The 26,033-nt window shown below is 43.5% G+C and overlaps 1 protein-coding gene across 2 annotated transcripts in view; it reads right to left on the bottom strand.

Moving 5' to 3' along the window:
* The window catches only part of opcml (opioid binding protein/cell adhesion molecule-like), a 157,803-nt gene that overhangs the window by 22,250 nt on the left and 109,520 nt on the right, over nt 1-26,033 (bottom strand). For both annotated transcript variants that reach the window (XM_030362332.1, XM_030362331.1), the window contains one exon: nt 16,808-16,933. In XM_030362332.1, the coding sequence (XP_030218192.1) occupies nt 16,808-16,933 (126 nt within the window). The remainder of the gene's footprint in view (nt 1-16,807; nt 16,934-26,033) is intronic.

Raw genomic sequence — 26,033 nt, 5'->3', positions numbered from 1 at the left:
ACGCTGGTATGAAGTGTCCCCGACACTGGCTCACTAAGGCCATACGAGAGGCCCCACTTATTTAGAAAATACAAGCCGCCCTGAGAAGGAACCCAGAAGCCTGCGTAAAAGTATCGCCTGAACACTCTCCCCGGGCTCACCTGGGGGAGGGCTTTTGAGGAACGACTGCATTATTGATGAGATATTTTACAAAAACAGCTGCTTCTACATCTGGGGGAGGGATATGAGTTCTTTAAAGGTCTGACTAAAGTTTATCCACTGTGCTGCCCTGCCGTCTGTTAGCGTGGAGCCAATCTGTGGTCTGTTTCTGATTGAATAAGGCTTTCACACTGAAAAACCTCAGTGTGAAAACAATATCAACAATGTCTTCCTAAAGGCGATATTTGGATATAGACTATGAGCAATGGGCGGAAGTGGAAAAAAGTATGTTTTTGGGCAATGACTGATAAAGTGGGAGGCAAAGATAAGTTATATATATATTTTTGGCATTCACTGCATCTATTTTCCCTCCCTTAAAGCTGCAATATGCTACAGGCTATTCCTGCGTGTGTTGCTTGCGTAAAGCTATATCAACTATACAGACACATATTTGTGGACCACCAAAACATTGATACGGACTAGGAAGTTAAAAGATTTAGCATTTTCATATACAGAACCACAAATACAAGAAAGCATCAAATTTTCTGGCAAACAATAACTAACACTAACGCTAACACAAACGCACAAAAAGAAGAAGCTTTGTATTAATGCAAGTGACCCTGTGGGTGGTACCTTCCAGGTTTACACGTTGAATATCACAGGATCTGTTAACCTTTTGTCCACAGGGTCAGACTCCAAACTGAAACCGTGCTCTAGATTGGAGATACAAGACCTGTTTGTTTATCTGGAGGTAAATTCCCTGCTTCCAGATCTCGCATTTCCAAAGAGCCACAGTGTTCTGAGAACCAAAGAGTGGCCCCGGCGTTCATTTTTCCCAAACCAAAGATCTATTCCACTGTTTCGACTATTTGCTCTTCTATCTTAGATATCACTAGGGAACACTGAACAAGGATCATAACACCTCTCTGCTCCTTCATAAACATGCATCTTAATTCAGTGTGAAGTGCTTTGGTAAAAGTGCCTGCAGAATTGCTGGATTTTGTTATCATAAATGCATCCTGGGGTGAGTCTGGAACCGTCTGGATAGGGCAAAATGGAGCATTTTAATTCTGCTGCAAAGGTTGACAATAGCAAGGTCAAATATCCTTCACAGGAACATGCCCTGCGCGGCATTGCTGCTATCCCCAGCCAACAGACAATCCAGCATAGAGCCGCTGCTAGGTATTACCGCCGCAAACAATTTGAGAAATATGTCACGCTCAACCACTCTAAAAGCCATGTCTTCCTGGGAGCGAAGTTTGGAAAAAAAAAAGTTATGGTGTGCTAACCAGCAAAATAATGGCCTGGTTGGGCTCAAGGTTAACACTGAAAGTCAACTATGCTGAGTGGTGAATGAATCATCGCAATCCATTTAGTCCCTTGAAAATGAGGTCTCGTTCGCTTTTCAGAAGGTTTCTGTGGAAATAGGAGGCTTATGAATAAATGGCTTATTTTTCTCTTTGCAAAGGCCTAGCCTGATGCAATACAGAAGGAACAATAGCACAGCCCTTATAGGATTACAGGGGCATGCTCTCGTACACACAAACCCTGAAGAAAACATATTCAATGTATATAGGATTTTTTCTGTTAATATTTTTTTTTATTTTTAGAATTCTCTACGTAGGCCTACATGATGCATTGGATTCAAAAGAAAAGTCAACATGCCCTCGGAATAATTATCAAAATGTTGTTTGGAATACATTTCTTTGAAAAGAATCATGTCTAAAGCAGGCCTCATGTGGGGTGTACTACGAACCTCATTGCACATTGTGCACATTCTTGGGAAAACCTGGCTCAACAGAGGCGCAACTCACGATGAGAGTTAAATGGTACTACGAAGCTCACTTAGGATTCGATTAGTCGAGCGAGGTTTTCCGCTTTACGTTCAATGCGTGTTCACGTGAAAGGGGAGTTTATCGCGTCATTTTACTCACCTTTACCAACTCGATAGATCAAGCAGTCTATATAAATGCGTATGAGTGAAAAGATTCTGCATTTTGTCTTGAAAATAACTGCCAAATGCAGAATTATTCGCCATTAATTCCAATAGAGTGATGAGGATTTCAAAATGGGTTATTCTATAATTTAGAGAATTCACTTTAAATACACCCTATGTAAGAAATGGTTTGCATATGTTTTCAATCGTTAGGTAGCAGCTACCGAGGTTCAAATCTCGCCGGTCTATCATCATGCCTTTTACCCCCATAGATGTGGTGCCAGCACGGCCTTGAGAATATGGGTTCAAGTTTGAAATAAGCACTAAAATATAATTCCATACCCTTTAGTGAATAAGTATTCCATATGCATGAGAATTGGGACTTTTTAAGCTTCACATTAATGTGCTTCACTTGGGAGACAAACCCCGCACGCAGAAATTCAAGACTGACGTGCTACCTCCACTCTACCACTCTCTCTGACTGACTGACCCCCCCCTAACCTCCCACTGCTGTATTGTACTTTACTTTATTTTACTTTATTATTTATTTATTTTTACATTATTTACATTTCTATTTGGTATACTGTTGTTCTTGTTCTATTTATATATTTATTTATTTCTCGAATGCACCAATTGGGAAAGCTTACTAAAAATTTCGTTGTACTTGACTCGTGCAATGACAATAAAAGGACGATCAAATAGCGAATACCCTCTGATGTGAACCTGTATCTCTCATAAAGAATATTCTCAGGCAATGCCAAGGGATTTGTCCCGAAAGAGCCTCTGTCAGAGAGACCCCTGTACGATACGGGCTCCGAGGTCCACGGGAACACCCGTGGACCTCCTTTGACAATGGTGACGCCATTGTCAAAGGAGGGGCTAGGAAGCTGCACACGCCGATCTAATCCGATAGACTTAGCTGAAAACCTGCTCCCGACCAGGTTTGGTTGAGACGCTAAAAGAGATCGACTTTCGTGTCCCAGCTAACCCAGGCTTTGAGCACAACATACCTCGCTAACCTACTAATCGAGGTTCGTAGTACAGGCCACTGATTCTAACAATCAATGGGCACTGCCCTTTCTGAACTGAACAAAAACAGACAAAAAGGATCAATAATCAGCAGGTCTTTGTTGTAGTGTGGTTATAGCATAAAAGCAAGGAGGTTGTGAAAGAGTTGTACACAAAGCAAATTATCTCACACACAACCACATACACACTCGGCGCTCTAATTGGGTTGGCCTATTTATCATTCACAATCCATGCAACGATCGCATCAGACACATCCATGTAGGCCTACAATTGCAGCATGCGTGATACGCCTTCACCCCTTCGATCCATCCTACCGAGCGCACATGGCCCCCCCGCAGAACTTTCATGCAGTGCAGTGCAAAAAAAGTTGAAACTCTTATCTCTTATGTATATTTATTAGGCTTATCAGTGCTGATGTTTCGATGCAATTAGCCCAGTTCTGGCTATTACAGGCCGATAATTGCCTCTCCTTTGCTTGGCTCTTCTCTGTGTGGAAGGAGAGCTGGGGCCTTGTTTGCTTTCTTTTTTACAAAACAGAATTGAGCCAGTCCTTTAGTCTTTTTTTGTGAAAACTTGTTTGTGCAACTTTTCTTTTGGTAATAAATGGATCAAGAAGATATTCAACTTTTATGTTTTTTTTTGTTTTCATCTATTTTTTACGTAGGCTTTCGGGGCATCCGTGCAAAACTATAATGGATAACACAAAAACACTGTTTTAATAAAAATTCTGGTCTCTGATCACTCCAGGAAGATGATTTTATGCTGTTATTCAGTGATGTTTTATGATGTACATTTGGAGAATGAGAAAGTTTGTGTTGAGCACACAGGATGAAAGGTGTATAGGGCAGGAATACGCACACTGAGAGAATGATTTGATTAAAAACGACAACCCGTGCAATATAAAAGCTTTAGGGTCAATAATGCATTACACAGTATGTCTAACCCTAATGCTTTTAGAGTGCTGATATGTTACACAAATTCATATTGTCTTGAATGGAAAATAAATGAATAGTTATGATGAAATCAATGTATTGATAAGTTACAGCTACAAAATACCCGTCCACTCAGTCCGCTGCATAATGCAACAACCTAAATCTTTATTGATAAGGCTGGCACGATGGCACAGTGTTTAGCACAATTTGCCTCCCAACAAGAAGCTCCTGGATTCTGGGTTGACGTGGGTTTCCACCCACACCATAAACCCGTACACGTCAGGTTAATACTCCTGCCAGGGCCCTTGACCGGGATACCAGCAGTAGCCCTGCAGTAGGTCCGCGGTTGCTGCCCTTTGGCTGCCCACTGCTCAGGATCATACCACGGATCCTGTTGATCAAATGCAGAGATTACAGTTCCTTCTACTTGTGCAATTACAATGAATGTGTTTTTTAAGCTCAGCTGTAACATGAGAGTTTGTTCAATCATTTTTTTTCAATCATTAAATTTTTTTCCGATCTGTGCTTTCTCCCATCGATACCAAACACACACATTTCACAATCATGTGCATTTTCTTATTTAGATTCCTCTGATTGAAAGCAACAAAATGCAACATCCAACCCATGAGGATTTAACACGAAGCAAACCCATTAGCCGGCAGCAGCCTGCAAAACCTTCCGTCAAAAGATAGGGGAAGACTGGTCAACCATTCTCTTCCCCCCCCCCCCCCCCCCCCTCCCCAACAACCAGCCAGCCAGTAGCCTGCGCTGTGTTATTAATGAAGGGGCTCAGGAGGGGGATTAGCAGCGTTTGTCTGTGATTAATGACGGAGGACATGGGAGCGGCAGCCATTCAGCTGGAACACTTTGCACCTGTCTGAGAGACGTCCGCCTTGTCCCAGCTGAGAGAGGATATCCTGGACATGAGGCTCAGAGAGCATAGGGGAGGGGGGTGCACCATTCACTGCATCAGAGTTCTGTTTGTCGGTTTGTCATGTGATCGTAAATTAATGATGCTCAACTTTTTGGTCGTTTTTGATGGATGGTTTCAGAATGTATTTTAAGAAGTTATTTGAATATCAGAGTGTGACCACAACTCATTGAATGTCATTGCTTTAATTTAGTTTGTTTTTAACAAATGCATTATGTGTTATGTGGTGACCCCAGAGATTAGCTGACCACTAATGGGGGATTCTTTAATGAACAAAGAAAAAGGCCTACACATGCACCCTCTGTAAGACTTAAACTGAGCTTTTATTGTGAACAAGTTATTTCATTTCACTTTTCACTTGTTAGACCTAGCCCCGTTGGACCATCCTAATCTCGCGTGTTCCCATTCTGCCTTCCCCCTGCACGTCAGTCCAGACTCGAGCCGCTGAACGCCTTTATGAAAAAAGGTTAAAATGATAGGACCAATCAGAGCTAGGGGGAGGGAGTTTAGCACAACAATTTTGATCCGCAATAGACTGAATAACGGGTGTTAAAAGATAAACAGAAATCTGCACAGGCGGCTGGACGAGAGGCCAGGGATTAGGATTTCTTCTTCATTTCGTATCGAAATGAAGAGAAGAGGGCTGGTGCGCCACTCTGTTTGGCGAGAGGTTTTTGAACAACGAAAGGCCGTGTGGAAATCAATTACTGCTCAGCCAGGGCCGGACTGATATTTGTTTGCTAAACGCCAAATTGAATATCCGGAGGGTCTCGCAGGGCTACATAAAACCCATTCAGGGTGTCTTGCTCTTTTTCCTTCTTTCACTTAATTGTGTTCTCCTTAAATGCACTCACTGTTTGTATATATACATATATATTTATTTATTCTATATTGTGTGGGTAGGTGGGTGACTCAGCCCTCCTAGTCCCCTGATTTAAGCAGTAGCGACACGCTTGCACACAAACACACATATGTACACAAGCACACTTGCTTGTGCACTCCCAATAGCACCCACTCACATTGACAAAAGGAGCATAGACACTCTGCTGTTTGGTTCTGACACACACACACACACACACACACACACTTTTATGCACTATCCACAAACCGCACTTGACATTGCCACCTTTCACAGCCAAATATCACACCACACTCCCACACTTGGAGTCTGGAAGAGCGTTTACCAATTAAAGGATGCTCACTGAGACATTTCAATCCCCCTGAAGAACATAGGCCAAGCAACCGGTTTCTGGCAGACCCGCCTCTCAATGAGAAGCGTTTAAATTGTTCCTATATTACATTTTTTGTCTAAGCACCACTGTGACAAACATCCACCGCCTCATGTGCTCCCCACAAAGCTACATCCTGGCCCATTCAGTGCACACAAATTAGCCCCATGTGGTCCCACATCTGCACGCACACACAATGCACAACACAACACAACACAACACAACACACACACACACACACACACACACACACACACACACACACACACACACACACACAGTGTTTTCTGCCTTATGCTCGATTTATTACACAGAGATTGAAAGCAATTCACGATGAATTTACAATGTAATTGCCAATCATGCTATTAAGCAAGCCTGATGGAGAATTCAGCAGCATTAAGACTGCTGCTGAGGGCTTCTCAGTCCTTTTGGCCTGGTGTCAAATGGAAAATTAAGAATGCTGTGCTCCCATTTATTTATTAAAACCCCCTAAAAAACAGAAAACGGATGGGTTCAAACACGTTTTCGCTCAGCACTCCAACTGAAAGGCTATTAATACGCAGTGCCTTCATTTCGGGGCCAGTTAATTAACACCTTATGAATCCTTCTCGGATCACCCATTGTGAAATAGCAAACCACTTGCACTGCAGTGTTAGAAAAAAAAAAAAACGCGCTGACGCCATTGTCTGTGGTCCTTCTGCCAGTGTTCGTACTTATTAGGGGAAACTAGTTGGTGTCGGCTGAGGCTGAGACACCCGACCAATCCCAGCGCAGCGTGGAACACTGGGAACACATTTTCCAATTAGTGGGGCCACGTCTGAGCCCCCCCGTCAGCCCACGAATCACACACAAACAGAAAAGTCGTGGACACACAGAAGTTCACACAAACACACACATAAACACACACACACACACACACACACACACACACACAGATGCAAGGATGCACCCCAAGCACATGTTTTTGCGCGCACACAAACACAGACACACACACGCACACATAGGCACACACATACAAATTTATTTAAAGGTTTTTAGAAGTCAGGGAACTTAACACATTTTGCCGCTGCCAGTTTTTATCCCGGCGACGCTAAGGTCTGCATGTCAATGCTCGAGAAAGTGAAGAAAAAAAAGCTAAACAAAAACCCTTTTTGTGCCGTGTCTTGAATGACACCCGCAAAATATGAATATCAATTTTGTCACGCTTCTTTAGCTGGGGAGTGTCTCTCAGCAAAGCCAGTGGCCTTGTCGTTAAGTGAGCGTGTTTTTGTCTTCTCACCGTGACTGACTGCAACATCAGGCTCCGAGCTCTAATGAAGGGGAGAGGCTTGCTGCGGGAGCTCCAGACTGTCACAGCAAAGAGACGGTACATATTTTACCATCAACAAAAAGATTCCAAAACAGAGAGTGAAGCGGCAGAAACATTTAACTTCCTCACCTCGAGTGACTTGAAGATCTTTTTCATTTCCAGTCTTTGCTTTCTGTGCTTTTCCACTTTGTCACCGTGTCTCACTCCAATACTTCGTTTTCCTTTTTTCTAACCTATAGACACGGCAAAATGGGCAGTCTCCCTCAACATAATAGCGTGGGATCACTCAACGACTCATTAAAAACATGATGGAAATGTGGTTTCGTTTTTTGGCCGTTTAGGAAAAGGGTAGCGTCATCAGATGTTGCCAGTTGCAATCTGCTCATAGCTTTATAATTTCAAATGTTAAACAAATTAGATAATTAAACTGGCTAATGCGTTCTATGAAATAGTTGCCCCTCCTCCTTGACACCACTCAAAAGCAATACTTCCTGATGCCAAATGTTACTGCGGTGTAATGCCTTGTGATTAGCCTGATATCAATGGGAAACCCAATACACAAGCATATACTGATACGCTCAACGCTTTTCAATTTACTTATTGTTTTATTTGAGGGCACTAAAATGATTGCGAGGGCTGAAATAAAAAATGTGTTACTGAGAACTCACGCTTGCCTCACTTGTTATTTCACGAAAATAATATTTTAGTTTCTACAGACTTCAGATATCTATTAGAAGGCCAAGAGGACATGTCTTTTTTCCGAATTTCATTTCCAAGACTTGGCGAAGAACTGTATCCTAATGCAATTATACAACCCTTAGTGAGAGAGAGTGAACATAAACCTTTGGAGTTCGTAACAGTGGTCTAGATTTAACCCCGCCTGGATAAGATTGACACAACACCACAGAGAAGGAGCAACGTTTGAGGGTTAATTAAAGGTTAGTTTGAACTGGCAGCGAGGTCGAATAGGGAAATTTATCGCATTTTATACTTCCTGTACAGCCCTTGTAACAAGTGACGGCAGAACACTTCTTCTTAAAGTGTAATTACCCACAGGGCCCACCTAAACGCCTGTTGAGACTCTGAGGGAGCTGGCGTACTCACACTGAGTGGCAAGGTCACCGTTATAGAACTAAAACATAATAAATTAATTTTAGACAGTCTGTAAGTAAGCACATAAGTAGGAGCGCAAGTTAGCGAGTGAGCAAGCGGGTTAGTTTGTCTGCGTGTGCGTGTGGTAGTGTGGGTGTGAAGTGCGGCATTATGTCAGGAAATCAGTTAGTAAGAGAGTGAGTGGGCTGGTATGTAGGTGGGAGGCAGGGCGAGGGCGTGGGTGAATGAGTTAGTGGCTGTATTAGCGAGCGTGCGATTGAGTCAAGAAGCATCCGAGTCCACAGAAAACATTGATTCCATCCTACTGTCATTTGCGAGAGCGTTCTACTGCGGTTGCATATTCAACTCTGTTATGGCTTTTGGCAGACCTGCTTGGAAGTGTGTTTCCTGATCACTGTCCCAGATGGAGAGCCAAAAATAACTCCTCAACTTTACTTTTTTATGACCCGTCCTTCGACTGTGCGTTTGTTTGAAATTGGTATTTTGCATCTCTGTACCTGAGATATACCCACTGATATCAGAGTATAACAATCAAAGAACCATGGTGATTTTGGTGTGCATTCCTGTGTGTGTCTACAAGTCTTTGTACGTGTGTTTGTGTTTTTTAGAGTGTGTATGGGTTTGTAGGTCTATGTGTGTGTGTGTGTGTGTGTGTGTGTGTGGTGTGTGTGTGTGTGTGTGTGTGTGTGTGTGTGTGTGTGTGTGTGTGTGTGTGTGTGTGTGTGTGTGCATTCGTGCGTGCGTAAATGTATCAGAGCAATTGCTATTCATGAAAATGGGCATCTACACAGATACTCCTGTTGTGGTTTTGAATGTGATGATATCTGTTACAGGAAAGGGTAAACTGCCCTGGGATGAGTCTCCATTTTGCAAATACTGTCAAAGGATGTGTTGATAATGTTTGTGATGTGGCAGGGCTTGAGATTGATCCCACACAGGAAGAACCGTGTGTACTTTAAAGACAGCCGTCCTATCTGCGTCCGGACATAAGATACCACGTTTGAAGTCTATATTTGATAAATAGGGTAAAAAAGGCAGTCAGCATTGGAAACAACATCATTGTGTGCGTTTGTTTACTGATAAGACCTCTGTGGACGTGTGTGGGTTGGTTGTTTGTGTTGTGCTTCTCCAAAAAAAAAAAAAAAACAGTCTGTGTGTGCGTCGCTAGCCAAATCGAATGGAATTTGGAACAGCATTATCATATATTTGTTTAAGTTACAATTCGACTTAGTTTTGAATGACATTCTGCATGGCTTGGCTTTGTATTTATATATTTATTTGCCATCATCAATGATTTAAGTCAGTAATGAAACTCAATCTAAACACAGCCTGTTTAGCTACTCTTAAAAGGATGTTCAATGAAAGATAAGGCCAGCATGATTATACGCAATCATTATTGCATTGATCCTGAATGAAATAACCAAGTAAGACAATTACAACATTCGATCCTTCAAACTATTTGATAACAAAATCATTGGCCATCTTGTTGTTTCAATTGGGTTTGGCCAGTATTTTCTCAGCTATGATTGCGTGGTTCAGAAATGATTCACACCTGCTGTGGTCTGAAGAAATCAGTTGACCGTACAATTTTTGAGTCCAAACCTGACTGTTGCACTCAATAAAGGAGAGAAAAAAAAAACATTGTGACGTTTTGTCTTCTTATTATCTCAGTGCTCCCACATATTGACCAAATAAGAGTTTCAGGGAAAAAGCGTGAGCAATTTTGTAGTAAACGTAGCCCATAAAACGTTCATTGTTGGAATCCTTCCTTCAATCGGCTACCGCAGGTTTCAAGATTTTTGGGCTACAAAAGATTTTTGAAGCTTCAATTAAACGGCAATGGCGGTATTTCTAAAGGCCCGTTCTACAACGCTATATGTCCTCTGCCCGCCCCCCAAATCCCCTTCAGACGCGACCCATTCAGGAATTCATCGTTTGCTGCAGGGTTTTATAGTGGCACCCCTCTTTCTTTTCGTTTTCCAAGAAACACCTGTTTTCAGGACATGCATTATTTTTTCTGTCAAAGTTGTATCTGCATGTCTAATATAAACTGCCAAACACTGTTCTCATTGGGAGACAGACGTAGTGGGGAATAAACAAAAAAGGAGAGACGCCATCAGTGTGTTTTCTGCGCGAGCGTCACATCAGGGGACTCGTCAAACGTCAGCGCCATTCACCTTAGCCACAATTGTTACGTCAATCACAATGCCAAAATGGGGATCGATTTATCTTCAGTTTCTTGGCGCTTTTTCACTTAGCATTGCCCTTCAAAACAAACTTCAAAAACGTCCTTTGGATACTCCTGATGTTTCTACACTGTGTGATTCGAAACCAAACACACAAACCACTCAGACACACAGAGACAGACTTTAGCGAATGTTATCTATCTAGATGCTTTCATCTATCATATATAATTATATCCAGGGACCTCAGCACTATGGACAGCTCCAGTGACAGCCAAAGTCAGGGCCATGGACAGCTCCAATGACATCCAAAGTCAGGACGATGGACAGCTCCAATGACATCCAAAGTCAGGACCATGGACAGCACTACTGACGTCCAAAGTCAGGGCCATGTACAGCCCCATTGACATCCAAAGTCAGGGCCATGTACAGCCCCATTGACATCCAAAGTCAGGACCATGTACAGCCCCATTGACATCCAAAGTTAGGACCATGTACAGCTCCATTGACATCCAAAGTCAGGACCATGGACAGCAGCGGTGACTCCCAAAGTCAGGACCATGGACAGCACTGCTGACGTCCAAAGTCAGGACCATGGACAGAACTGCTGACGTCCAAAGTCAGGACCATGGACAGCACTGCTCACTCCCTAAACCAGGACCATGGACAGCACCGCTGACTCCCTAAACCAGGACCATGGACAGCACCGCTGACTCCCTAAACCAGGACCATGGACAGCACCGCTGACTCCCTACGCCAGGACCATGGACAGCACTGCTTCAGCAGTAGCCTGGAACTAGCAGACAGACTGAATCAGTACTAGCAACAAGTACATCAATACAGGAGTATAGTTCTGGGAGTATAGTTCTGGGAACCTCAGTATTCAGCACTACAACACATCAGTATTTGGCTGTTGAACATGTGGCTGTTGAACATGTGGCTGCTTGAAATCTGATTCAAGTCATTGATACCTGCCTACAATGCTGTGAGCAGCTCTGGCCCATCCTACCTCCAGGACAAGGTCACCCACACACCCAGACCGGCCACTGCGCTCTCTACCTGCCAGACTACTTGCTACTCCCTCACTACCAGGGGCCTCAGCTGCCGCTCAACACAATCTAAGTTGTTTGCTGTCCTGGCCCCACAATAGTGGAACGAGCTCCCCACTGACATCCGGACAGCTGACAGGCCAGCCTTCTTCTGCCACAGACTGTACTAATATCTGTTCAGACTAAATCTTGGCCCATCAAACAAAATACAATTCAAATAAAATAAAATATGAAATAGTCTCTCTTTTTTTCTTTATCGTAGCAATAAAAGCACTTATTTTATGAATGGTATGTTAATGTAGTATTACACTGAGTATATTGGTGTTGGGTACCTCAGTATAGTACTGAGTACTTCAGCACAGTACTCAGTACATCCGTGTTATGAACACATCATCACACTACGGAGTACATCCACATAATACCGAGTACCTCCCATTAGCACTGAGTACATCAAGCCAGTATCGAGCACATCAAACTCAGTACTATCTAGCCTAGAGCCAGCACACCTACTGGTAAGCCAAAACTTATGCGGCGGTGTCGCCTATATAACTGCGGCTGGAGTGTTTATAGTGGATAGCGGGGAGGTGGTAGGAGTAAGTTAACGTCGATAGCATGCATCTCACCAGCACGTAGAGTCCCCAGCGTACGGCACTAGGAGAACAAGGCTACCCTTGTGGAAGTCCTGCACAAAGAATCCAGCGGGCTTTGAAGACACCGCTGTGTTCTGCTACAGCCCGGGTTGCTCCGCTGTCTCTCTCTTAGGTATTGGACGACTTTCAGTTTTTTTTCTCTTATTTTGTGTTTCATTAAAAAGGTTCTCGTTTCTACAACCCACTCTTTGCCGCACTCACCTGGAGTTGTCGAGACAAGCACTGTTCTCGTTCTTATTTCCAGGAGATCCAAGTATCCGGTGCTGAGACCACTGGATGTGAGGCTGTCTTCTTGACGGCGCGACTTTGAATTGGCCTTGATCTGTCCCTCAGGAATGTGCCTTCTAAGGTTCTAAACACACGGCATGCTGGGAAACACACGCACGCAGGGGCACACCCACGCGCAAGCAGACCTGAACACACGCGTACGCATGAGCACGTGTGTGCACACACACACACACACACACACACATACGCCACACACACACATACGCACGCACACTGGGAGCATTAGATCCACACTGAGGCACACACACACGCACACCCCCACACGCAAACACACACACACACAGGCACACGCGCACGCACACAGACAGACACAGGCATATTCACGGGCAAATGCACCCAGGGAGGGGAGGGCTGTGGAGTTTTGAGAATATAAAACACAAAACTACTTAGTCTGCCTTGCCCAAGAGGACACTAAATGACTGCCTGAGTGTCTTTTGCTATTAAATAAGGACTGCAGGATCCAAGATGCTGATCCATCAAACCTCATTGACTCGTGCTGACGTTGCCGGCCGCACACTGCCACACCACGGCACGGCAGGCACCTGAGCCGGCCGTGTCCACCGTCTATTTAACGGGCTGGGCCTTAATGCGAGGAATTGATCTACATTGTATTATACCTTGAATAAACCATGCACGCTTCAATACACATATTTTGTAATCCTAGCTGCCAGCCAAGAAGATTAAGTGGACAGAATTAAAAATTTAGTGTGCAGGCTTTTTATAGTGAGAACTAAACAACATCACAGTGACGGGCCCTGTGTATTGAGAGAACAGCCCTGGGAACCAGGCAGTACGCACGGCCCACCGTGCATGTTGGTTTTAATGCTAGCTAGCCAATCAACTCAGCTATTATTTATGGATAAACTGAGCTCCTCAATAGCTCTTTTAATTTAGAGAAGACAGCGTTATTAAACAAGCTTGTCCTTAAATGGACTGACCAAATTGGATGGCTTCTCCAGTTTGTGGACAGCCGATTGAGGTTTTTCCCTCATCCTCATCTTATTTGTTATTGGGCTGTTAATTCGTGTGTCTTAAAGTCTTCTTGGAAGAGAACCACGCCAAACAAAACAAGGTATGCTGTCGTCTTAACAATGACACCAGGCTAACGCGCTCAACACAGTCATGTAGCTCGTTGCAGAGTGTGAAAGTTGGTGTGAAACTCTGTGACGATATCAAACAGAGTAGAAGAAATAGCACAATATCAGCTGGTGAACGTGGCTACATTATGGATTTTGAGCTGCTGTTCCCTTTGGTTAAAATAATCTGGGAAGGGATCTTTCAACATCTTCGACAACAAACATAAAATAAATTCCGGGGAGCTTGTTGAGGAAACGCAGCTGCTTCACTGTATTTCCAAATCTCCCCCTATCCAAATGCCAAACAAAGTGACATGTACATGTACACATACACACAAACAAACACACATGCAAGCACACACACGACACACACAGACACACACACACACACACGCAAGCGCTCATGTGTGACACAAGCGTGGTTGAATGTGCAGTGGATATTGCTGCACTGCACATACAACCAAGTCATGTTTCACATAGATGTGAGCACACACACACAGACACATACACCCATGCAGACACAAGCACGGACACACACACACACAAGCGCTCGTGTGTGACACATGCATGGTTGTATGTTCAGTGTACATTGCTCCACTGCACACACAACCAAGGCATGTGTCACATACACGTTAGTATCTCACACACACATACACACACACACACACACACACACACACACACACACACACACACACACACACACACGCTCGTGTGGGACACATTCATGGTTGTATGTGCAGTGGAAATTGCTCCATACAACAACACATACAACCAAGGCATGTGTCACATATTGCTCCACTGCAGAGCTTGCGTTCCATTGTATAAAAGGAACTACTGTTTACTGTGCCTCTAACTGGATAAGGTGCACCCGTATCCTGCTTTGGCTGATCATTTCATCTGTATAAATGCGTGCGTGCACACACAAACATACACACACACACACACACACACACACACACACACACACACACACACACACACACACACACACAAAAGAAGAAAGAAACCGAAGGGAAAACCCATGACTTTAACTCAGAGGACCATTCTCTAAATCCGTGCCAGCAGCTCCATCTGCCACACTGTCCCAGCGTGGGGGTCGGTGGCCGGCATAACCCTGTGAGTCATGTGGCGACGCCCGCCTGCCCTGACTGCCGTCCGTCCGGAGACCGTTTGTGCGGCTCTGGTGTGAATACGGCGAGGGTGGTTAATGAGGGGAGAGGAAAACGTTCATGGGGGGCCCCTCCCCCCCCCTCCACAATTTTCTTCCCCTTCCTTCTCTTCATTTCTTGCGGCTCGGCAGCATGCCGGGTGTAGATAACGGCGTCGGGGTGGTGGTGGGGAGGTGGAGTGGGGTGGGCTGGGGGGGGGGGGGTGGAGGTGGTGGAGGGGTGGGCGGCGAACAGCTGGGCTGTAAGCATTCATGTCGTGTCAAGGGCTGAGCATCTGACGCTACGGCGGGGCGACGCACGTGACGCCGTTGAAATGTGCAGGCGGGGGATGGGTGGAGCCCGCCGCGATGAGAAGGCGTCAAACACACACACGCACGCACACGCACACGCTCGTGGGCACCCGCCTGCATACACACGTGTGCTCGGAGACATCGAAGCGATCGCGCTCGTGTGCATAACCGCCCACGTGCATTCATGCAAACGCACATCTTGAGATGCGAGCAATTGCAGACATGCAACACTTACGGAGACAGACACACACACACACAGACACACAAAATAAATGCTAACACCTGCTGCACACACACACACACACACACACACACACACACACACACACACACACACACACACACATAAACACACACACACACACACACACATACACATATTCACACACACACTCACTCACAACATACACACAAAATAACACACACTCTCTCCCCCAACACACACACACACACACACACACACACACACACACACACACACACACACACACACACACACACACACACAGACACACAAACACGCGCCACACACATACACATAGACCCCCCCCCCCAGAGTCTTGGCCCTGGTTCAGCAGCAGAGTTTCAGCACAACGAGGCCTCAGTAATGCAACCGTGTGGCCCCGGTCCAAACCCATGCTCCGATGCACGCCACAGAGACACACCGCTTGTGTGGCATCAGCCCACCTTCCATCCCATCCTTAAAATGTTTCCGGTCCGTCTACGATTTAAGGCCTCCCGCAGCAGTTGGAAACGGCGCAAGGCGGGCATGAGACGCGTGGGTGAACAATCGCTTTAGAAGGGTTGACAGTTGACAAACCCTGCCAATGCTCACTCGGTGTGTGTGTGTGTTATGTGTGTGTGTGTGTGTGTGTGTGTGTGTGTGTGTGTGTGTGTGTGTGTGTGTGTGTGTGGGGGGGGGGGGGGGGGGGGATAGATGTGGGAGGCCCCCTGTGTGAGGATGGAGGAGAGAGTCCTCCGATTACAAATCGTAACACAATATGTCAAAGAAGCAAATAGGAAAGATAAAAAAGAATACTGATACTGAACTGGTGAAGTCATCTCGTGGTTCTATAGGGTGTTCGACTCCCACCAAGCCAACTGGCTCAAAGGGTTTGAACCCTAATGCCCGCAGGTCTAGCTGCAGGCATCTTTGAGGAAGAAGCCCGACCACTACCGTCTTGACATTAATGACAGGTATCCACAGAGAAAGAAAGAAAGATAGGACGGAGGGACGGACCGAAGGACGGAAGAAAGAAAGATAGAGGGACGGACGGACAAAATAAAGAAAGGAAGACAAAAACGAAAGAAAGAAAGAAAGAAAGAAAGACACATGCACGAAAAAAAAGAAAGAAATCACCAACGATACAAACAAACAAATGAACTAAAGAAGGAACAAACGAAAGGACGACGCAAGAACCAAAACAATGAAAGAACAAAGGAGGAATAAACGGCGGCATCCAGGCGTGTCGGCCCCCTCACCTCTCACAGAGTGATGCTTCCACACCACGCTGGGCTCCGGCCGACCGAGGGCCAGACACACCAGGTTGACGTTGCTGCCCTCGTTGACCGTCACGGCCTGGGATATATTGGTGATTCTGGCAGGCACTTGGTCGTGGAGAAAAACACAAGCACAAATACAACAAATGAATATTTATGGACTTAATTCATGGGGGGAAAGCAAACAATATTATAATAAATAACACCCTGAAGTTTCCTTGACTGAACAATGTGGGCGTCGTTAACCTGAAATGACCCAGTGACGTATTGGAAATGATCCGGTTTGACGCGGTATCGCGCCTGATTGATTTTTCTTCCCCGTGTATGTATTTACAACACGGCTCACCTCCACAGCAGTGCCATGGATTAAAAGATAGATGTGATTTCATCTCCCTCCCCAGACAGGAGGACTGGGGTGGAACTGCGAGACGAAGGTGTCAGGTGTCGGTGCTTGACCTCCTAGCCTCCTCCGCTAAGATGTGTCTGTGTGCCGACGTGACCTTAAAGAGCAGCCACCGCCATTGATACAAAAGTTTGGAGACTGCACCGTTATTTGGTTTGATTTTGTATTCTGGTCACTAAAGCTGGTTAACTTTAGTGACCACTTCATGTCTGATGAAAAAACATTCCCTTTAGACCCATAGAGATATTACAAAGGAAAATCAATTCATAACGATAGTTAATGGTAGGGCCGAGGTCTGAATGAGCAGGAAACAATTTCTAAACCACTGGCGTGTCATCTCCCTCCTACTCATGTGCAGCTCAAGCCTATTTATAAAGTCTTGGAACTAACTGTCAAACTGAAGTCAAATTACGGTCAGATTACTGTTACAACTTTTAAATATTATTATCGTCCTAAATAACTTACCACCCCTGCTGTGGCCCCCACTTTGTAAATAAGAGCGCTAGATAGTGCAGATGATTCATCTCTCACGGGACACCCCTGATCTCATTTCAGACTCCAACCAGGAAAGTAATGTGGGCACATGTGAGCTTGTGTACATGTTTGTGTGCAAATGTGTGCTCTTGTGTCAGTGTGTTTACAGTTTCAATTTGTGGCACGACTAAGTAAGCCCTAAGGCAAAACAAATAATATTATAAAAAAACAAAATGAAACAAATAAAGCAGTGTGACTAAGATTATAAGAGGTTTTGGTGGAAGTTTGAGCACACTTGCCCATAGGGCCTTTGCTCATAATCTCAGAATCCTTTTTTTTCAGATTGTGTTGTAAGAAAAATCAAATCGTGAAAGGCTGGCAGAGGAAGACATAAGATCTCATTATACCGATTCTCAGGATCCACGCTGGGACCAGTGTTCTGCATTCAAGCGGAAAACAACAAACAGAGTTCCAGAAACACCAAAGCAGGGACAAGGCTAAGAAAGCCATTAACAATACAAGAGGATTCATAATGTACAGCTGTGACAGCACTTCATTTGGTGCGCCAAAACCCCATCGGTGATTCACATTCTCTTTTACTCTCTGGTTTAATTCCAAATTCCGAACACTCAAGTACACCCAAGCCCACTTCTAATCTGGAATTTCATTTTCGGGTTTGTTATCTGAACAAAGATCAATCTTTAATATGAATGAATGCAAATCAAACATCCATTCAATGCGTGACAGACTAAAGCCTAGGGTGCTCAATGCTCAGCTGAAGGGTTCTGTGTTTGATCCCCACTGTCCTCAGCCTATCTACCCAAGCATCCTTGGCCAAGATGCATAGCCAATACCTGCTTCTTAATAAGCTGTCTCCGGCTGCAGAGACAGCTCATTAAGAATCCCCCTCTCCCCCCTTTAAATTACTAAATAACATCAATGCATGCAAAGCGTTGTGAAATTGACTTGTAGGAGATGGACTATTTCTCTAGGCGTCATGGGAAATTATATTTAATAAAAAAAAGTACCCCGATATGGTTGAAGGAAATGTTGACGAAGTGTAGTCCTAGCACGCGGCCTGGACCACAGGGATCAAAGCTGAGCGATTTGTTCCCTTGGCATGGCGTTGACCTTTGAATATCCTGATTTAATTAGCATGCATTCCTAATGGCAGCTGGATGGGTTCATTTCGGACACAGTGTGTGATCAGGTTTTCTAAATGCTGCGCAGAACTCTTAGTAACCCTTTGGTACACACCCTGAGCAACCTGATTAATACTAACGCATTCAAGACCAGTCTGAGGGAGCAATGAAGCGAAGCAGCTTGTGAGTGAGTGAAATGGGTTGAATCAGATGTTTGGCAAAACCAGTATCAAATTGAGGTGAATGTCTCAATTATGGGGAAAAAATATGTAATTATGAAATAAAAGTCCAATAGTTTGGGGGATCTAGTTTATTTTATATCCTAAAATGTAATTTTAATATTGATATTTACATATTTCACACCAATTCACCCCCGTCACCTCAACTTTGCGTCGCCTACTCTGGTGTCCCCAGATATCCCATTATCCGCTGCTAATGTGATTTGGATAAGCAGCGTAGGTAGCATAGATATGCCGGATAGCATGACGGGGACACTATCTGAGATGAGGATAAGATATGGCAGCACAGCCACAAGAAGAAGCGCAGAATCCCTCAAATCTGGTTGGCTACCGGCCCCCAGGTGCATTCCAGGAAGTCAGGAAACATAATTTGTTGTTTGGGGAGAAATGACATTCCTTTAAGTGGTAAGAGCTTTCTTATCGACGGTATTTTCTGTTTATTTTGTTCTTCTTTTTTGACGCTTATTTGGATCATCCAATGTAGACATTGTAGGCATATCAGTAGACAGCCAGTAAGCCGCTAGTAACCTAGCAACAGAGTGTCGGTTGGGTGTCAACAAAGGTGGGGCTGAGAGACCTTGTGAGGGAAATGGAACCTCAGAAAAGGATTCAAACTGATTTCCTTGTGCTTAAGCATGACTGAATGAGTGCTAATATTGGTGTTGGTCTGGAGAGCACTGATATAATGATTGGGGCCAAGTCATTTGAGATTAATTTGAATAATGGACGTTGCATGAAGTCATGTCACGGCCACTGCATTCAAAGTATTACTGATTTCTAATTGGTTGTTAAGACGTGAAAACAGGGATATTAGCCTTTCACCTCTTTAGTGGAAACCACTTCTTCTAGGGAGATAAAGCCAACTAAGTTCACACACACACACGCACGCACGCACGCACGCACGCACACACACACACACACACACACACACACACACACACACACACACACACACACACACACACACACACACACACACACACACACACACACACACACACACACACACACACACACACATCCTGTGCAGTTAATATAACTATTTGGCAACATCTTTCCTTCCCTTTAACGTGGAAATGTAGGCTCACCTCATGTACAGCAAAAGCTTTACCTTTATTAAACAGAGTATATTATGTTTCAATTTGAAATGAATATATCAGTGAATTAAATCGCTGTGGGTGTAATGTCTCATCCACTTCGGGGCTACAGGATTCTTTTATACGCTCAGTTTAGATTGGTAAATAGTTGTGACTCTTCAAGGTAATACAATCCACACTGCTTTCGTCAAGCATGAAATGTGGCCGAGTTCCCTGCATTGACCCCGGCAATAGCATCCTACCGGCCTCGCTTAAAACCAACACAATGTGCGTTACAGAACTAGAACCGGAACACTGCTGAGTCTGCCCTTCTTAATGCGCCGCGGGTTCACCGCAAACACATCCCCCGTGAGCATGATGCAGAACAAACATGAGAAAACACATACAGAGGAGTGGAGCACAGTGTATCAGCACCCTGGCCAAGCCTTCTTCAATGCAGATTACTCAAGCGTTGCAGCCAGGGACGTGCCTGGGAGCTAAATATAAATACCCAGGTCCACTGGAAGGGCCGAGGTTAGGGGACGCCCCTGGGAGCTGAAATACCCATGTCCACTGGTAGGGCCGAGGTAAGGGAACGTGCCCAGGGAACTATATATAAATACCCAGGTCCAGAGGTTAGGGGTTGAGGGCATGGCTAGTTTATAACACATTTAAAATAATAAACAAGAAACCCAGAAATATCCAGGACACGACCCAGGTAACCCTGGTGGTCGTTACAGTCCGGGTTTCAGCCAGCTGCAATAAAATGAGGGAAGACTGTACATAAAAAAAGGACAGATGATTTTAAAAATAAAGTTTTCCCCTGTACTCATAACCTTTGGGCCATTGGAATAACTAATGCTAGAAGTGTCTCTGTGGGAAACCACAAGAAATGAACATAAGAATAGGTCTTGTTAACTTTTAGTTTTAAGGTAGAAAACCTTGGAAAAATATATACATATTTGATTGAAACTAAATTGAAAAAACACACTATTGCAGGTAACAATAATCAGGCAATGCTGCCTAATTCCTCATTGCTGTTTGTTGTTGAGCACCATTAACCATTAAGATATACTCCAATTTGTGCTACATGAGCCATAACGTTTCCTTCAGCAATGTAAACACTGCGGTATTCCATCATATATAACAGCATGCAGTTACAGCGAGCTGTGTACAATACATGACAAATAGGATTCCTAATGAACCCTGCAAGGCCATATTTATTATCTTAGCCAAGGCTAGAATACATCCTCCTCTTTTGGGATCTTTTTATAGAAAGCAGGATATAAATGGTGCAAACCGTCGCTTGTTTACGGTCCCTTGACAATGCGCTGTGGGTGTTACAAAGATCGGCCGGCAAAGAGTACAGGTAAAGAGTAGGTTGCGCACCACTCATCTAACAGACGCACGGCATCTGCATGCTGAACCGCAGTCAGGCAAATGCGGCATCAAGTGGTATAGTTACAGAACAATGATAGCCACACATCACCCACTCTGCAGAACACAAACGCATCACACAAACAGTTCGTGTTCGTCTCCATCCCAGTCTGTACAATGCAGTGATCAGCATTTTGTTCTACCTTGTTTCCAGGCTGTTTACGGAGTTCCTGGCTACCACTTTGCGGAGGCCCATAATAGACGGCACTTTGGCAAAATGTACAGATCGGGTCCTGCGATGTTGGGACACCGGCGGCCAGATGATAATCATCAAAGCCTGGTCGTCCCCGAGTTAGGGGTTTAGTGTGTGTACTGGCTGCCCTCCCTTGGGAACCATCACTGTAGATGTAGTCGCAAAATAAGGTGCTGATAAAGCAGTTGATTAGACAACGAAAATAGGAGGATCGGGGAAAGAGCGTAATATCGATAATGGATTTTGAATAGGCCTTTTAAACAACAGTGGTTCATCGTGTCTATTCCGTTCAACTTCTTTAATTCAATAACGTTTTGATAATTCTCACCGTCATCACATAATTTCAACTGGCAATTTAAAAAAGAGAGAAAAGAAAGAGAAGGGAGGTGAGTGCTTAATAGTGCTGAATAAACTGTTCTTCAAGACAAGTCCCAATTATGTAATTGAAGGCTATCTTAATATGATGAGCTGTATTTCAGAGCAATGTCAGCACAATTAGTACACGGTCAAATTACATCGAAACCTCTCCACTATCCTCTTTTATGTTTGTCTGCTTGAATGCAACAGTCCTTTGGTTCAAATTAAGCAGTCAGTGTAGTACTGCAGGGGAAAGGAACTAGAGATGTGTGTCAAATAGATGAAACTGAAAAGAATATTTGAGTGCTACCTTATTCAAGCTAATAGGTTTGAAACCGTTTTGTAGCATGTGATATGCTGGATAGGCTCAAGCTTAATAAGACATCAATGTTGCACTTATGTCCGGATGCAATATTTTTCCCGAATCATATTTGATTAATACATAAGTTAAATTGATTAAAGAGGTATAAGCTAATGGGGACGGAACAGCATTGCATTTATGGAGTAGACCATCTAAATACGTAAATGTAATTTTTTATGAATAATTGAATGTCTCTCTCATTTCCAGGTATTACACATAGTAGTTCAGTCATGGTCAACCAGAAAGGTTGGTATATAAAACAACCTAACCTTGTCTACATATCTTTAGTTCAGTAAGTAGCAATTGGTAGCAACATCGAAACAGGTACAAATTGAACTTTACACAAGATTAGGTTAAACCTGTAAACCCCGAGACAAGGTACAGTCAGCGCCATTTAGAGGATCACACTCTTGTCCAACAGCACTGAGGGTAAACTCAGTCGTGTCAACAGCACAGGCTCATCACACTACTTAATGATCCCAGGGCGGATATACAGAGGCCAGGTCATTAAACACAAGCTGTTTAAACTAGACATAGCAAAATACCTCCCATTCTGCGGCAGGCCATAAATCATACCATAAACACACCAATCGTCAGCGTAGTTATAGTAGCGGCCTATCCCCTTTTACCCAAGGGAGAAAGAAATGTCTTACCCTCAGCAAGTGATCTCCAGCTGTGACCACAGCTGTTTACCGGTTTACCAGGTGAAGACACGTGACATATTAAATGGATCATTTAAACCACTGGATCCTTACAGCCAGTGAGCTCCACAACATGGGAAATGTTACTAGTTCTAGTAGGAGCATCGCTTCAGTGATGTCCTTCAGCTTTGTATTTCTCAGCGTAACAATGCAGAGTTGTCCAACACGAAAATACACATAGATTCTGTTGTTTTGTGGCATTCGGTAAATACTTATTATTTAAATGTTGCCCAATTTCACTGGCTTTAGGTGCAGAGGTTAAATTGACCTCTTTTGACTAATTCTGTTTTCGAGGTCTCTAATTTACCACAACATTGTTTTCTACAAAGGAAGCAGAACGTGACAATTGAAATATTCTGTCCAATCAGCTGCCACACATGCATCCGGTTAAATCAACAATTGTTGTGGATTATGTGCGTGCGGGGGTCTCGGCGGGGGTGATGGAGAGTCTATTATTAAATCAAGAAAATTGTGAATTGTAATATGACTCTGAGAAGCAGCAGGCATGTTCTGCCTGTGTCAAATAGGAAAAACAGAACGGTATGAGAAGCAACAGACATACTGTATTCTGTTTGTGTCGAAAAGGAAAACCACAAAGCTCTGAGTGGGTTTGAAATAACTTAACTTCAAGGACAAGAGTTTTCCCATTGAAAACCGCCATTCAAATCTTTAACTGATCTTCACCTCATTGGTAAAGATCAGTTCTTGTCACGTGCGTCATCTCTAAATCCTAGCTAATACACAGCGACATAAGGGGTGTTTGTTTTGTGCACATTGTCTGTCGATAAAGTCCAACACCAGAAATCCACACCAGAAAAACCAAACCAGACCGGACAATGGAGATTCTTTAAAAACATCACAACCTGGGTTTTTGTGATGAAACGCAGAGACGAAAGGGGAAGCCATGGGAAGGTGGATATAATCGAAGCTAGTTGTACAACAGTTAGAAGCCATAAAGAGGTTTCAACTAGGGCTGAGGCCGAATATTCAAATATTCGGATATTCGTTCCTTAGGAATATATTCAAATCTTGATTCATTATTCAAATCCCAATGTGTTTTTGAATGCTTCACTTTTTTTTAAGAAAAGATTTACATACAAAAAAGGTTTTGGGATGTCTATGGATATTTGGGAACTGAACGTAGAAGGCTAGGTTACATTTCTTCGGAACATCTCAGTGACAAAATATATATGTAAGGGGCCTAGACGTCCGACAACAATTCACGTCAAAGCATCCATTGAGGTAAGGGTAGCCATCATTAGAATGGTTAAAGATTATAATTAAATAGTTTTTTTGTTCGATTTTATCTAAAATTATTTGTATATTCCGGTATAAACTTTGAACAGTGTTCAAACCACCCATTTGAGTTGTATTGATTGGAAGTAGGCTAACACACAACTTATTTTATCATTGTTTTATGTTTGTTTGTAAGCACTTTGGGTCAACTCAGTTGTTTTTAAATGTGCTATAGAAATAAAGTTGACTTGACTTGACTTAGGAAAGGTTTAGGCTGCATTGAAGCTCTGCTTTTATTAAAATAACACATTACGACTAGAGGTCTCTTCCTGATGCGTGACACGTTGAAAGACACGCACTATGAATGGATTTTTTCCTTTCTATTTTCCCCACCGAATATTCGGATATTCGTTTGGAAACATAACGAATATTTAGGAGCTTGAAATGATGTATTCGGGCCAACCCTATACTGTCAGCAAGCCACTAAGCTCTCTGTCTCGGTTCAAAGGCTGTTTTTTTTTTGCCCCGCCCCCATTTCATCTTATGTTCTGGGCTCCATTCCAATGCCATGACAGCCGCATGGAAACAAACTGAAATGACAAAATGGCCGAATGAGTATATTGTCCTGAGACATGTAATTAATGTAACACGTTTAATGGATTCAAATTCACCACTGAGAAACAAGCTATGCTGCTTTGCTGGGGGAGCTGGTTCATCAGGGCACATTTGTGTATGCAGCTCCTAGATTGATGCCGTTGACCAGCCAATATAATTTAATATGTGAGTGAATATGTGATGACACACATTGAACGGCAAACTGAAAGTCGTCTGATTCATCTAGTACTATTGTTTAGTGTATTGGTAAAGGAGTGAAGCCAGGAAAGACGGTTACGATGGTTTAATCACCCAGATTGTTATTGTCCATTAATAGACATAAAAGATACACAGTCATTGAAATAGGGAAAAGGATCCAACAAGATAGATTGAACAAAACTTTAGCAAGTAAATATTGAATTTGTGACCTGTGCTGTGATGAATGTTAAGTAGAGTTAAGGTTGCTTAATGGTCCCCAACTGTGAATAGATGCAATGTCCCATTCCATAAGTGTTACTAAGGCAGTGGATATGGAGAGGTTGGTAACTGCAATATTGGGAAATAGCTATGCAAACTGATTGCTCCATTGGCAACATTTTGTGAATTCTTGGGGAGCCACTGGCCGACTCTTGAGTAAGCAGCATTTATCTTACAAATCGTAACTCGGGCAAGGTTATAAAATGTTCATTAAAAGGTAATAAGGTAGTGTAGGTTTACGTCAGATCATTAAGAATAAGTGTAGTCTAATAGTTTGAGATGTTTATTCAATCATGTTTCAATTTTAAACAGTTAACATACAAGTGTCTTTGTCAATCGTGGTAAACCTTAGCATTATTTTCACTGAAGTTGTCCAGTAACACAGACTCAGACATGCTATTCTGTCATTCAATCCAAGTTAAATGTATACAATTAATCGACATGACTACAGATCTAATCTGTTGCTTAGTAGTTTAACAGCATACAGCCCTGTGTAGCTATTTAAAAAAAGGATTTGT

This window comes from Gadus morhua, chromosome 7 (assembly GCF_902167405.1).
Source record: "Gadus morhua chromosome 7, gadMor3.0, whole genome shotgun sequence".
NCBI lineage: Eukaryota > Metazoa > Chordata > Actinopteri > Gadiformes > Gadidae > Gadus > Gadus morhua.
Note: the sequence above shows the minus strand (reverse complement) of the source record. Positions and strands in the feature narration are given on the sequence as shown.